This window comes from Hakea prostrata, chromosome 8, assembly GCF_041222555.1.
Source record: "Hakea prostrata isolate BN-2017 chromosome 8, UWA_Hpros_2, whole genome shotgun sequence".
NCBI lineage: Eukaryota > Viridiplantae > Streptophyta > Magnoliopsida > Proteales > Proteaceae > Hakea > Hakea prostrata.
This window is the reverse complement of record NC_142607.1, coordinates 34,592,208-34,607,958: the sequence shown is the minus strand read 5'-3', so window position 1 is coordinate 34,607,958 and position 15,751 is coordinate 34,592,208. Positions and strand designations below refer to the sequence as shown.

Here is a 15,751-nt window from a genome sequence, read left to right as displayed (position 1 = left end):
AGAATTTTTCAGGGCAGAAAAATTCAACAAAACTGGGGCAGCAGAATTCAATATAACATCAATAGAATTTTCATAGTATAAAAATTCAATAAAATAGGAGAACCAGTAGTATATCTTGCAGTATAATCAAATATGGCATTGACAATATTTTTCAGAACATAAAACCAATTGAAGAGCGGTAGCAATTGAAGAAATCACATGAAACAAATTTTGTTTAGGCAATAGATGCAGTCCAGAGGAGAACAACAGAGTCGATTGGAGGCAAATTTGATTTTTAGGCTGGCCAAGAGCTGTAGCAGGTTAACAGGTCCTCCTGTGTCCAAAAAACTTCACTAACATATCATTAATGTAGCAAGGGGTCGCTGCGCACCAGGTAGAAAGAAAAAGACAAAGAATATTAAGAGAGAAGAAGCAGTCCTTGGGCTAATTAAACTTGCTTTGATACCATGTTAGAATTTCAGCACGTGTATCAGCCTAGGGATTGAAAGGAATCCAGAAAGAAAAAGAAGAATAGAAACTGAAGACAAAGAGAATAAGAGAAGAAAAAGGGAGAGAGCTTACATGTAATGTGTATGTTGGCTCTCCCTTGGTGCTTTATTTAATGTAAAATTGAATCTTAGTTTTAGAAAGTTTCCTAAATTGAGTTAAAACAAAAAGGAAAATTACATATTGCATACAATCCCCTAAATCTACTAAAAAGGAAACTATCATAGGGAGATTACTTGTCAAACAAGCAATAACAAAATTGGAAAGTAACTAAAATAGAAAGTAACCAAAATAGAAACCCTAATTTTTCAAAACTTGTGCACCAAGGCTGCTGCAGTTCTCAAGAATAAGCTTGCTCCTCCCCTTGTCGAGTCTTCCTCCTCCTTGGGCCTCCCTGCTGAAAACTAGGTGCAGCTGTAGACCCTAACCTTGATCCACCGACTCCTCGAGCCTGCTTATACTGCCTCATAGTATCAAAATGGAAGGACTGCCTGCCAGCTTCAAATGTAGCCTTCATTTGTCTCCACTTGGCTGCTGACTCTGCACCCATACTCCTCATCGCCTCCTCGTCATTGATGCGAATCCTCATCAGCATCAACAAAAGGCCTTTGTAAGACTGCCTCCAACTCCCTCTGCTATTTTATTGTCTCTACCCTTTTCTGTTTTGCAATGGCTTGTTACATTTCATAGGGAACCTTGGCAGACTTGGCAACATCTTTGTATCCCCTATCAAGTGTTGCTTTAATTTAGTTGCATCACCAGAATTCAACACCTTCAAGCAATACTTGTATTTCGATTTCTTCTTATTGATGGTCAATGCCCCCCGTGTTGGCGAGTACTGTCTTCCCAACTCCACTGCTTGTGCCAGTGCCACTCCCGCTACTAGCCATTGAAACTGAAACAGTTTGCACAACATAAATACACATTACCCACATATCAATAGGATAATTTATTCATAACTGAAAACATATAAAAATAATTTATAAAACAAAAAACACACTTTGTTGTAACAACACTCATAGCATGCTCATACAAACATGTTTATATTTTAAAACTAAAGTAGATAACATAAGCATCATTAAAAAAAAAAAAAAAAAAAAAAAGATAATTTTTCATAAATTTTTTTTTTGATTATTTTAATTAATTTATTTAATCTGAAAATTTTAAAAAAAATATCAACAAGCATTTAAAATTTTTTTTTTTTGACTCCATGAGGCTGTAGCTATTCCAATGTAGTCTAACATATATTAGAAAATATATTTTTAAATCCAAAAATTTAAAATATAAGTTAATAGAAGAAAATTAAATTTTTTCCATGAAAGTTTAGATCAGAGAAAGATGTTCAAACATATATTTAATCTACATCAAACACCTACCCTAGAGGCTAGAACATAATATTTGAAAAAGTCAAAATTTGCGGGAAAATGTCACCTTGGTTGAAGATTCCCTTGAAATGAACTTGTTTGATCTTCATTTGGTGATGTAGATATGCTAATACTTGTTGCAAGTGAAGATCTGGTTTTAATCCCCCAAAAAGTTTGGCAAAAAAATGTTATTTTAGATGATCTCGGCGAGATGGAGTCAAGAGCTAGCGAGATAGGGTGAGAGAGAACTTGCATTAGATATCATCCCAAGATCTCAAAAAATAAAGATCTCGACGGGATCTTATTCCATCGACAAGAGAACCCGTATCGAGTTATCCTTTATAACCAGGAAAAAAATGTTTCTTGATAGGCCATTCCATACACTTGATTGTACTCTTGGGTCAACAGCCATGCTTTGTACCTCTCATCCGTAACATCTGACGGGACTTGATTGAGCAGACTAACCTGAATCCAACTGGAACTATTCTCCAGGGATTACAATAAGCTTTTAGCAGAATAGGGAAACCAGTGGATTAAGAATACAAGTAAACAAGGTCAAGGTAAGAAGCTACAGAGAGTGATGGATGGGATCATGGGATTCAGAGAGAGAAATCATTTCTAAACATGAACCTAAAATGAGCTAAGGAATTAACCCTTCCCTATGTAGTTATTATCCACCAAAAGAACACTGAAAAATTAATGAACGATTACAGCACCCTGATGGAGAACATGTCATGCTCTGCCCAACCAGATCTGGATCTATTTCCTGGTCATTTTTTTTTTTTACTAGGACTCAACCTGATCCATTGAAGCCATATGGCACTGAGATCCTCTCATAATCCTCCCACTCAAGGAATGGATAAAGTAGTGATAGGCCTACTTCTGGGCAATGATGGTGGACCAAAATATGGGCCTCTAAGTCTGGCTGCTGGCTGGACAATTTTCTCTTCTTCTTTAATTGATCTGCCTCATCATGACTATCCCATTTGTTGTAGTGCTTATCTACAGCACCACCCTCACCTCTTTTGGCAAAAAATTGTGTAAATTGAATGATTGCAAAGATGATGAAATATCATGACGCTTTTATGGATCCCTGTTATACATTGGTCATGGCTTTTTATGGACTTTATTTCACATGGAAATTGAAGTTACATTATTGATCCACTCCATAATTCCTCTCTTGCAGTTCTCTCTCTGTATTTGCCTTGCATCCGTTATATTTGAGGGTACAGGCACTTTCAGAAAATATACCTGCGGATGTTAAGGTGATGATAATTTTTCTCTCATGATTATATCATAAGAAACTTGCAACTATCATTTCAGTTTAATCACTAGAATCCAATCGTTTTTCCTCCCTTTTCTTTCTTGGTTCACGTGACTCCCCTTTTTTTAAAAAAAAAAAACCTTGAACTGACTGTTGAATTGTTCCTCTGTTTGCAGAAAGAGATCTTAAAGGCAAAAGAACAGCTTGATGGAAAGGTAATGCTAGCTAGCCTGTGATGCTAGCATTGGAAGTCCTAGAGGCCCATTGGTTGGTTAATTTTGTGTCAAATCAAATCTTTAAAATGGAATGGTTGTCTAAAGCACTTTGAAAAATATATTTGAATTTGTAAATGCATTTTGCCTTCCTTAAATTTGATTATATTCCATATTGGAGAGATATTGTGAAACTTGTTTTGTAGCTGTTTTGGGGAAAATCAATTAATCAATCAAACAAAGAACTAATAAGGCTTTATCTTGCCATTACTTTGTCATATGCTATCTCATAGACATATTTGTTAGATGGGGGAATAGGATGATACATCTTGATCTGAAGCATTGTTGAGCTTTAGGATATAATATAACTTTATGCTGGCATGGTGGGAGATCTCTTGAGATCTCGGCGAGATCTCTTTAGATATCTCGCTTTTTCAAAGAAGCGAGACGAGATGGAGATCGAGAGCAGAGAGTTGGGATATCTCGCTCTGGATCTCACTATATCTCGCTGGAACTCTCAATTTTTGCCATTTTTTGTGTGGATTTCAGTTGGATTTTCACTTGCAACTTCTCTTAGTACATCTACAACATCGAAGAAGATCAATCATTCTTTGCTTGTCTTATGAACTTATGATTTAATGACTTATATAGAACTTCTAATGTTTGTATAATTTGATTATTTTATTCTTGAAAATTGAGATTATGATACTCATATGGATGGAATTTTGATGACATTTAGGTTATTTGATGCATTTGATACACTTGCTTTTCATTTATATGCTTTAAAGGTTCTATATTACATGTTGTATAACCTTGTATTCCCTAATCCTACAACATGTTGGTTTCACACTATGGGTAGACTTAGAAATCATACTTAGGGTTGTTTTCTGACAAATCCAAGGCCACTAATGTGTTCAAAAGGCCTTGAATAGGCTAAATACCAAGTTTTTGCCCAATTGGGACCTTAAAACCCACCAAGATGGGCCACCGAGTTGACACCTAAAAATCACATATCTTGACCGAGATCTCGCCAAGATGGTGAAGATCTCGGTTTTTCAAGGTGGTGAGATCTTGCTCGAGAATGAGATCTTCTACCATGTTTTCTGGTTTGGAAAATAGACCAAGCTGCTTTTATGTTTCTTCCTTTGGATGGTAGAATAAAATTCATTTAAACTTACTTGAAATTTCTAGGTTCTGGTAAACAAGTAATATTTTAGATGGAAGTGGAATGATGAAAAAATAGCAACATTTTTGCTAGTGGTAAAGGAACGTGGGATTCATCTAACAAGAAACAGTTAAATTAAAACAGAGGTTGGGACTGAATGGCACAGTTAGACGACTCTGATCTTTGAAGAAATTCTGGAACACATGTCCTGTATATACTTGCTAAACATTGAATAGTTGTTTACTTTCGTTTTCCTTTATTTTATAAGTTTTTGATTTATGGTAGATTTCCCACTAAGAGTCAGTAATCTTCATGCAAATGTTATAATTGTTCATAAAAGGTTATATCATCTTTTAGCTCTTTCCCTTTCTCTTCTTTTTTCATAGAGTCTGTTTTAAATTCTCTGTGGTGTTGTCACATGGCATCAGAGCCGTAGAAGATGAAGAGGAATGAAGGAAAAAAAATTGAGTTGAGATAGGCTCATGGCTGTGAATTTGCGTGTGATTTGGTTCTTCGATTTGTTTGCTCCTTCCTGCTGGTCTTTCTTAAATTTCTTTTGACCTGAGATACAGGCCATCTTTCTTTTACTTTTTCTCTTCTTCCCTTGTTTTCTTCCTTTTGTTTGTCTTTTATTCTACCTGTGATATCCTGTTTCAGGGCTAACTGATGGGATTGATCTTCCTTCTTTTTGCTACCTCCTAATATTTTCAGTGTTGGTTGATTACTGTAGGGCATTTCAAACTCTGGAAACTCAGGCCGGAAAATTATCTCTTCCATGAGATACAAATCAATTTTCAGAGCTGATCTAACTCTACTGATGTAACCCCCCAAATTCAGGGCCAGTAACCAGGATCCATCAAGGGAAATCTGCAATCAAATTAGGATTGTTAGGTCTCTGTGGCTAGGGTTTACCGACTGTTTTGGGTGATCTAGGGTTTGCGGGATAGGTTAACAGGGTTAGGCTAGGCGTTTTGGGCTGAGGGCTTTGAAACATGACTCTGATCCTGGCTGTTTTCAGATTTAGATTCTGGTTCCTTGATTTAGGGTTTGGGGGAAAACTAGAATCCTAGGGTTTTATGAGTTGGCTAGGGTGGCAACTAGGATCGAAGACTAGGGTTGGTGAAGGGTGGTTGATTCCAAGAGGGAGAGGATTCTAAGGTGGGGGTTGGAAGTTATGGAATTAAGATTTTGAGGAAAGAAGGTGTTTAGACTTTAGGGTTTTGATGGTTACTAGTGTTAGGGATGGGGTGGGGTTGATTATTCCAAGAGGGGGTGTGGGATTTTGGGGAGGGGGAAAGAGAAATTGCTGAAAAGAAGAAGATACAAAGCTGCTGTAGGGTTTCCTCCCTTGGAAATCCTTAACTCCACTCGATTCTCCTTCAATCAATTTTTATTCAATCATCAAAATTGTCTTGGTTACATGTGTAAGGCTCTATTTATGGCCTACATTGGATACTCAGACTCGGACTCAACTTTGAAATTGAAATTGAAATAAAGAAGGAAGTTTACTTTAATAAGGACTCCTACTCCAATAAGGGCTCTCACTTATCTCAACATAGAACGATTCAAATTATTACAAAGTAGGACTAGACTCCTAATGAATTCAGGATAGAATTAAAGGAACTCTGTTTTATATAGAACTCCTAACTAGACTAGATCTCTTACCAAACTTGCCATAGGCTGACTCAAGTATCAAGACCAAAACATAGTTGGGACTCCAACTAAATATCTGATTCCAACTAGACCTAAGTTGCTCAAACTAATAGGACAAATGAGAATATGAAATGAATGGTTCCTAATTACAAGAACAAGAAACTTGTTTTATGTTAATCATTTGCATCCTTGTTGACTTTGAGTACTTGGGTGGCTGAGGATACTTGTAGAGAGGAAAGACCTCGAAGTCTTATTTGAGCTTGAAAAGAGCATGTTGTAGGATACATTGAGGGATCAGCTGTTGCAGCGGGAAAGAGCATAAGCTCTCCAGTTCATATACTCACACAGAATGTCTGGAAGGAGTACCAGTTCATATACTCGCAGAGAATATCTGAAAAGGAATGGTTACCATTGTCATGGCTCATGGTCAAGCGGGAAAGGATGACTGAGTTTCTACCTCAGTTATTTTATACATGGAGTTGTTATGGGTTGAATATGCATCTAGAGAAGATTGTATTATCAATGTTGTTTAACTATGATCCTACTTTGTAAGTTGAAACTTGAAAGCAATAGTGATGTAGGACAGCCCTGGGAACTAGGGTACTATACAATGAAACAGGATCCAAGGCTAGCCTCGACACCAGGCAGGGATTGGGGAGGGGTTTGCACAGCACATACTCAGACTACACTAGGAATTCATGATGGATATAAATTCAGCAATAGAAAAATATAAATGACATGCAAAGTCTATACAAAAGCTCAAGACGAACAAATCGAATCAAACTTAGTCACTCCACACAACTAGTCAAGGCGAGGGGAGAATAGGGCTTTGCATTCACAGATTAAAAAATTCAGCAACAATTCATATGCTTTATAATCCAATAGGGGCAAAGCACATAAGCAATGTCAATCTCAACTCAAACCAAGACTAAAACCTAACCCAAACACCAATGAGATTATAGTACCAAAGCTTGAAGTAACGTAACCAGCAGCCTAAGTAATAACAAAACAGCAAAGGTAGAGCACAGAAAAATATACCAGACATAAAACTGTACTGATGTGAAGGATAATGTGGAGGAAAGATAATAAGACAGCAGGGGAAACAGATTTATCGGACAGAGAAGAAGAGAAGTAGCATGTAGAACAGAGGTTAGAAGGATGAGGGAACTGAGGAAGACAATAGGGAAAGTATGCTGGCAGAATGGTGTTGCCGCAGGGATATAAGAGGAGAAGAAGTGGAAATAAAGAGGGGATAAAGAAGAAACAATCGACAAACAAGGAATAGGGCTCTGCCATTAGGGAAAAAGGAGAAAAGAAGAGAGAAGAACAAGGGGCAAAAAAATAGAACCAGCCAGAGAGATTTGCCAGACTTGAAGAGAGGGAATGATGATAGAATTTCCTGGCAAAAAGGAGATTGATGGGAGGAAGAATGAAGAAGGAAACTACTGCCAGTAAGAGTTCCTACCATCAGGTTGTGTGATGAGGAGAAAATAATTGAAGAAGGAAGCAGGGCTTTTTTGGAGAAAAATGGTAGGCCTAGTGAAGAGGGGGTAATGATAAATTTTCTAGCCAAGAAATAACAGCAGAGGAGAAGAGGAAGTCTTACTGAAGGGGAGGAGGAGGAGATCTCACACTTGGAGAGAGAAAAACTTGCTCAATCTTTTTCTTTTCTGATTTTTCCATCCATCCATGGAACATGGCTTTTGATTAATAAAATAAAGAGACTTTCCTAAAATAACTCTATGAATAAAAAGGAAAAAGATACCAAATACCCCAACTGAATATAATCCTTAACACCCAAGAAATGAAAAAGAAACTCCTTGAATTACCCTTACACTGAATAATCCCAAGATATACTAATGTAACAAAAGAAAAAGATGTGGTGTGGACCATGGTCCTAAGGGTACCCTTTCTAGTAGATATCTCTATATGCCTTGCTGAATCAAGCCAAAAGATTCTGTCATCTCTTGTCTCTGGTAGTAACGAATAATGGGTGGACATGTGATGTTCCCGATCTGGATAGGATAATCGGAAAGGTATCATGTGAAAGATACCTTAGAACCAGAAAATTTTATTTGATCAGGCTAAAAGTTGATTGGACATTAGGGAGTGGCCAAAGATTGAATACCAAATAAAAACCCAAAATGCCCATCTTTATTGCCAATCATCCATATTGGTTATGTTGGTTAGGTATGGCCCGTCAGACTGTATTTTGTTATATCTGTGCAAATGTTAGTTGGATGCATCTGACTGGTTATCTAGACTTGGCAAATAAATAAAGTTTTCAAATAAGAAATTGCAAAGATGCATGCGTTATATTTTTCCTTGTCAGTGTAATCGTTTACAAACAAACATTTCTTGCTGGAGTTAAGGTAAGGCAAGCATGCTTTGGTATTTTTGTCTTACTAATCCTAGTGTTTCCTAGATGCGTGTTAATTGCAAGGGGAAAAAAATTTGTGTTCTGGTGTATCTTCAGTATTTTATCTCCTTTTTTATAACTTACAACAATCTCCCACAAAGAAACAGGCTTGAATTAGAAGAACTTTTAATTGGAATTGAAGCCTGGATGAACATTTTATATGTCAAAAGTGCATCATACCTATAGAAATATTCAACAACACAAACAACCCTTGTACCAACTAAATGGGGTTTTCTATGTGGATTCTTGCTTTTCAATCAGCTATGTTTGAGGCCATGCTAGATACAAGGCTTAAGCTATGCTTATCCTCTCTTGCCACTCCTCTTAACCTTAAGATTATCTTAGGTCTGCCCCTAGCTCTTCTAATTCCTTCAATCTGTATTATATCACTTCTATGTGTAGGGGCATTCACCGGCCTTCGTTGAACATGGCCATGCAACCTCAAATGCTTTTCTCATAGCTTATCACTATAGAAAAATCAGTGGTAGGACCTTTCTAATTATTTTAGTCCATAATAGAAGCTCACATTGTGCTGAAAGTCTGAAACTTGACCATTGACTTCAAAGCATGATCTTTACTCTTGCGAACATGGAAGCTTGCATATTTACTAGTACTTACTAGTTACATCATGACAACTACTGAATTCTACAAAGATCATCAACCTTTTGTGAACATGATGATTACTGATTGCCCAACTCTTTATGTCATTCTTCCTTGTTTGTAGTCTGGGTTATTTAGTGTTGCACTTGTTCAGGATGTTGATTATGAAGCAACCATGGCTACTAAACTTTCAATTGCCAAGAAGATATTCTCCTTAGAGAAGGACTCAGTACTTACCTCCAGTTCCTTTCAGAAATTTTTCTCGGAGAATGAAGTAAGTCCCTCTATATGCCATTATCAGAGTATTCTAACCAAGATCACCTTTTCCATTTAAATCCCATCAGAATTCTGTTTATTTTACAGCAGTTGCATTTCTGTTAAAGAGCTGAATTCTTTGTTTAATTCTTTCAGTATTTTGTTTGACTTGTTTTATGGCTTTGAATACTTCACTTGTGCCTTTTTTTTTTGGCTAAGTACTTTAAGTTATCCTTTGTTAATGTAGGAAACAGATTTCATAACATAGGTGTAGCCAGATGAAGCTTCCTAACTTCTCATTTAGACAACAGTGTAACACTGCGAAATAGAATAAGAATGATGTAATTTAATTAATATTCAGAATAACTATCTTCAATTCTGATAACATTAGGAAAGACTGACATATCTCTCAGAAATTGGATGCAGGTACTTAGTGTTTTGGAAGAGGACTATAATACTTTAAAAAGGGTTTGAGAGCTCAATCTTGATGGCCGTCTTGGTGGGTCAAAAAACCGAGATCTCATTGAGTGGAGGAAAAAGTTTCTCCCATCTTGACCCAACTTGATGGCCATCTCCGTGGGTTTTAGGGCTCCCTTGTGCTGGAACTGCCATCCAGCTTATACTAGTCCTTCTGAACACTGTGGTAGCTTAGATTTATGAGAAAACAACTGTAGATGTGAGTTTCATTTCGACCTTAATTTTGAAGCCACCGCACAGATGAAGTGAAAATGAAAACTTGTAAAACTTAAAGGTACACAACCATGACTTAATATATATGAATACGTTAAGGTTTAAATTCAAACATCTATGGTATATTGTAAATCAAAACATGTTCACGTGACAAGATCAGCATAATTGTAAATTTCACCATGAGAGTAGAAGTCTAAAAACAGTAAGGCACCAAACAGCTCCTCCAACTCCTGTTCCATCAGCACCGGTATCACCTCCACCAGCTTCATAATAGAAGGAACATATTTTTAATTTCCAAAAAAGAGTAGATCAGATCAAGTTGTTTAACATATATTTCATAAACATCCATAAACAAGTTTAGAACATAGATCTTGGGGAAATAAAATCAATTTGGGATGAAATCTCACCTTTCTTCAATATTTGGTTCAAACTTGAAAGCCTCTTCAGTCTTCGCTAATTGTTGGTTTGGGGAGGACGCCAACTTGTGACCAAAGGCCGCGCGCGGGGGGACACCAACTGGTACTTGACTTGACTGAGATTTGGGTTAAAGGGTGCGGTAGAGGTCCCGACCGAGATATAGGAATCTTGACTTGATTGAGATTTGGGGCTTTTAAATAAGGGGTTAGACCGAGATTTTGGTCTCGACTTGACTAAGATAGGCCAAGATATTGGAATTTCTAGAACTTGCATAGGATCTCGTCTCGTCTTTTTGAGAAAAACAGGTATCTTTCGAACTCTGGAATAGTGACCCTTGAAATAGTGTTATCAAACTGATATGAAATCATAGCTGCAAGTTCGGCATATCGCGGCCGGTGCTCGGGGGCTTTCTTCTTAGTAGGGGTGGGTATTTGTTAACTATTTAACTACGTCCTATCTATCGTAGCATCTTGGTAATTAAACATCATGTATAAAATGCAACAATAAAATAAGGAATAACTTGTGTTGGCGGTGCTATGTGTTCGGGGCTTGCTCGTTTGGGTCTGTGTGTGGTTGTACTAAGCATAAGATGGGTGCTTCTACCCCCCCGTGGCGGGCTTGCTGTTGTGGTCGGTGATGTGTGCGTTCGTTAACGCTAACAGCAATAGGGGCTCGGGCCGAGCTCTCGATCAGGATCCATGGGGGGCTTTGCTTAAATCAAGATATGGGGGGTGTGGCGGGATGGGGGGGGGGTTTACTTACTTACTTGCTTGAAATGTTGATCTCCCAACCTAACACGATCTGTTTGATGTCTAAATCCATTGTGCGGCGTCTTTGCTGACTTGACTTGACTTGATTGCATTCATTTATCTAAACATTGAATCTGATTCTCAATGGAAGCCTAATAACGAGAGAGAGATTGTTCTACTAAGCTCTAGACATGTTCCTTTGTGGGTATGTCTCCTTTATGGAGTTTTGGTTGGCCTGAATTTGAATATAACTGTTTCTATCTCGACTCAATTGGGTTTTGCGTGATCGATGCATAATTCCCGTTGGATTTGAGGTTTGTAGTCGTGGCTCTCCTCAAATCAGCCGATTGGCATCGGATGACCATTGTGAGGGTTCGTCGAACTGGACGAGGCTTCAAAACGGGTTTTCCTCTTTTTCTTTCTTTAATTAATCCAGATAGGAAATAAGTATTGTATGAAGGACTCTTTTCCTTTGGCTCTCTCTTATCTCTGGATTTGTTTATCTCAGCCGTGATCAATTTGCCTTCTTTATCTCTTCAATATTTCGGAGTTGGCCCTTCCCTCTCTAGCCCATCTGCTCCGATCGGCCCATTTTCACATTTGAGTTTGATGGACTTCTTGCGTGTAAATAGCATGTTCAGCCCAAACTCCATTTTGCTTAAATCTTGGTCCTATCTGCACTATAAACCCAGGTAACTCCATTCTGTGTTTGCTGTTTTGCCCTGTTTCACATTGTGTCTCTCCGCCTTTTTTGGAAGAGGTGTTGCCTGCAGTGACCCTTGAAATAGTGTTATCAAACTGATATGAAATCATAGCTGCAAGTTCAGGTACACGAATCAGACCTTGTGCCACAAACAAAATTGAATTCAAATAGTTAGGTTGGTTTGACTTCAGGCTTACAGGTATTTGGGCAAAATATCAAGTTTGCAATTGACTGCAAAAGTGTAAAACTAGTATCATAACTGTAAATTCATAATCATTCAACCAACTGAACAATAAAATACATAATCTTAAAAACAGTAGATCATGGAATAAAGCATGTCTCAGTCTTGAGATGAAAATATACAAATCATTTGCAGAGATTGAAATTCAGAGTAGACTTTAGGCTTCAGTTAGAAAATTATATCTGAGGTTCTGTATCATATCAAAAGGGTGGTTTTAGGGGATGTATCATATCATATGCTACAGATATGCTAGGAAATGTACCATGCATAATTACTAAGATGGAGAATAACCTAGAATTAGACAAGAAACTTTCATTTGGTGAACACAAATCCTTGCAAACGATCAAGTTGGATGCATCAACTTAGAATTCCCTAAATCTATTGATTTATAGGTAAAAACAATTTATAGTGGTAGAGAAAGACTTTCACCGATGAGTAAAAATATTTGAAAATTATCAAGTTGGATGCATCACCTTAGTTTTTCTTAAATCTATTGATTTATAGCTAAAAACCAAGATTTAAAAACAAGATATAAAGCCAAGAATTAAGCACAAACATCAAGTTTTCTGAAATCTACCTTCTGCTATGAAGTCTCTTTCAATTTTTTAATCTCATACACAAAATCATAGTTTTATGATCATGTGGGCCTTTAATAGCCAAATCAATGTGTATCAATTGGTATTGACAGTATTGGACTGTATCGAGCCATATCATCTGATGCATATCAATATTCTCGTAGAACCCTTTGATGTATGCATCAGTCCATATCAGCCAGTGCCATATGATGCCAATCAAAACATAAATTATTTCTAGGAAAGTTAAAGTATCGGCAATGACCGATACCAATACGTGTCAGACTAATGACATGATATGGACCAATTTAAATGTGTGCAGTACCCAGTTTTAATCATCTTGAGCCCTTGTTGAATTGTGGCTAGACTGAAACATATGAAGGAGTAAAGGTTTAGACTAGAGTACCTTTTGGAATGTTATGGAGGCTGTCAAAAGATGCTGAAAATGAGTTGCATCAGGTTCAAGTGGCTCTTGCAAGTGCTCCTTTGGATGCGCGTCTTTGATAGACTTAGAGAAGCTGGTTAAGAAAAAAACATGTGCAGCGCTTCTTAGGGAAGAAAAATTCTTGAAGGAGAAGGCAAAAATACAACAGGCTGAAATTTGGAGATGGCAATAAAAGATAATTTTCTTAAGGCAATAAACTGCAGGTTGAATACAAAGAATATTCTGTAGATATTGAAGGGGGATGGTACAGTCCTGGAAGATATTTTTCTCATCAGGAATGAAGTGGTTGATCTTTTCAGAAATCTGCTTGATTGTGAAAAGGATGACCCATGGTTTTGTCCCACAGATATCCCTCTAAGGGATATTTAGCTGATCAGTAAGAGGAAGTGGAGAGGAGTATCACATATGAGGGATTTGAAGGAGCTGTCTTCGCTCCAAATGCCCTTAAAGCCCCTGGGCCGAATGGTTTTGGAACTGCTTCTTATAAGCACCCTTTGAGTGTGGAGAAGATCTTGTGGAAGCAATAAATTGGTTCTTTAGGAGTTTAATGATGCCACCATGAGTAACTGCCTCAAAATTAGCTTGGTGCCCAAATTCATTACCAAAGTCATATCTAATAGGATGCAAGGGGCCATGAGTGATCTGGTAGGTGAGAATGGATCTGCCATTATGAAAGGAAGATTCATAGCTAATAATATCTTGGTTTGCCAGATTTGGTAACCTAACAGCATTTTTTCAACTGTTTTGAAAGTGGATCTTCAAAAGGCGTATGACACTATGTGGAAAATTCTTCTTTGAGTTCATGGAGCTTATGGGGTTTCTGAGAAGGTTCTTGGGATGGAAAAGCTTGTATAATTCATAACCTACTAATTTAGAGATATATCATCAGTTAGTGTACTTTAAATGTTTAATACAATCAACATCCCATGACAAACAAGACGATTTTGAGCACAAACTAAAGAAGCAAAAGAAATGATTGCCAAGATCTCCACTTCATTCCATGAGCCTTGTTTACATGACGAGTTCCTTGTTGGTTCCATCCCAGCTGCATACTACTTCATGGGTCTTACCCTCTCCTTTGAATGTGCAACATATACATCACGTGACATGGTGTGGGCCCAGCTGTTTTGGTAGTCCATACTGGCCCATCTATGGGTCCCATCGTCAACTTGAGAGAGTGTGATGTAACCCTGAGTCAGGGGCCAGTCTTCAGTATCCTCTTCTAGAGAACCAGCACTAAGTTAGGGTTTTAGCCCTGCTGTTCTAGGTCAAATCTCAGTCAATTATAAATGGATTGCAGCTGTATAGGCTCAATTTACCCTGCGGCTAAGGGAGCTTTGTCTTTCAATCTTTGGAGCTAGTTTAGGGGGTCTAGGGCTAAGTGGGATGTTTTGGAGGGGCTATTAGGGTTTGACCAGGCTGGAAAAAGGTGGGAGAGTCAAGGCATTAACTCTGTTTTAAAACATTTGTAAATTCAGTTCCAATTCCTAGGTGAGGGTTTCTAAGTTTTCTAGGACTCTTAGTGGGTGGCTACGGTTAGGATTATGGTTAAAGGTAGTAGTGGCTTGGGAAATGAAAATACTAAGAGGGTTTTGGGTTTAGGTGAGAGGTTGGGGAGATATAAGAGTTTGAATGAGTTTAGGGTTTTAGGGTTTAAAGGTTGAAGACAAAGTGCAGGTTTTTGGGAAATTAGTGAATGGTAGGGGCTGTGAAGATGTGTAAAAGGACTATTGAAGGGAGGGGAGCTATGCGATTCAAAAGGAGGGGGATGGGATGGAAGGTTAGGGAAATCTACGGTTTTGATGTTGGGGATGGGGCTGATGTTGCTACAAGAAGGAAGAGATAAAGGGGAATGATTTGCATGAGGAAGAAGGAGGGTTTGTGGGATGGAGGCTTGCATGTGTTGAGTTGAACAGTTCGCTGAATTCCTTGAAGATCCAAGGCTGCAGCATGCTTTGAGAGGGAGAGAGAATCTGGAATTGCAGAATTTAGCAGGAAATAGTAGCACAAGAGAGCCACAGATCTCCCACCTTGGGAAATCCACAACTCCAATAGTCTTCCTTCAAATTCAGCTTTATTCAAATAATCAAAAGTTGTCTTGGTACATGAAAGAATGCAAAGAAAAACTCTAATTTTGATGAGTAGATTACTTACCTTAATGGGTAAGTCTTATGTATTTATAAATAAACATAGCTGTTGTACAAGATTCGTTTACAATATTCAAATTTGAATTCAAATTTAAAAACTTGAATTCAAAAATCAAATTCAAACCATAACAGATCCGTTATGGTCTTTCATCCCTCCTCAAACTCGCATTTGCAGTGCAGGTTTGTCTCTATGCTTGAAGAAGCTTGGATGTGGCCCTTAGTAAACACATCGCAATTTGATCATCTGCCGAACAAGTGCACTTTATGGTGTTGTTCTACCGTCTCGGACAAAATGATAGTCCACTTGTTGTTGGTGTGTTGTTGCTGCGAGAGATTGCGGTTGTTGTTGTTGTGCCTGGTGCTGTGGTT

General features: G+C 37.9%; 1 protein-coding gene across 2 annotated transcripts in view; it reads left to right on the top strand.

Moving 5' to 3' along the window:
* Positions 1-15,751, top strand: part of DPE2 (disproportionating enzyme 2) — an 80,328-nt gene that overhangs the window by 17,245 nt on the left and 47,332 nt on the right. For both annotated transcript variants that reach the window (XM_089165056.1, XM_089165055.1), the window contains exons 7-9: positions 3,037-3,115; positions 3,291-3,329; positions 9,318-9,437. In XM_089165056.1, coding sequence (XP_089021182.1) covers positions 3,037-3,115; positions 3,291-3,329; positions 9,318-9,437 — 238 coding nt within the window. The remainder of the gene's footprint in view (positions 1-3,036; positions 3,116-3,290; positions 3,330-9,317; positions 9,438-15,751) is intronic.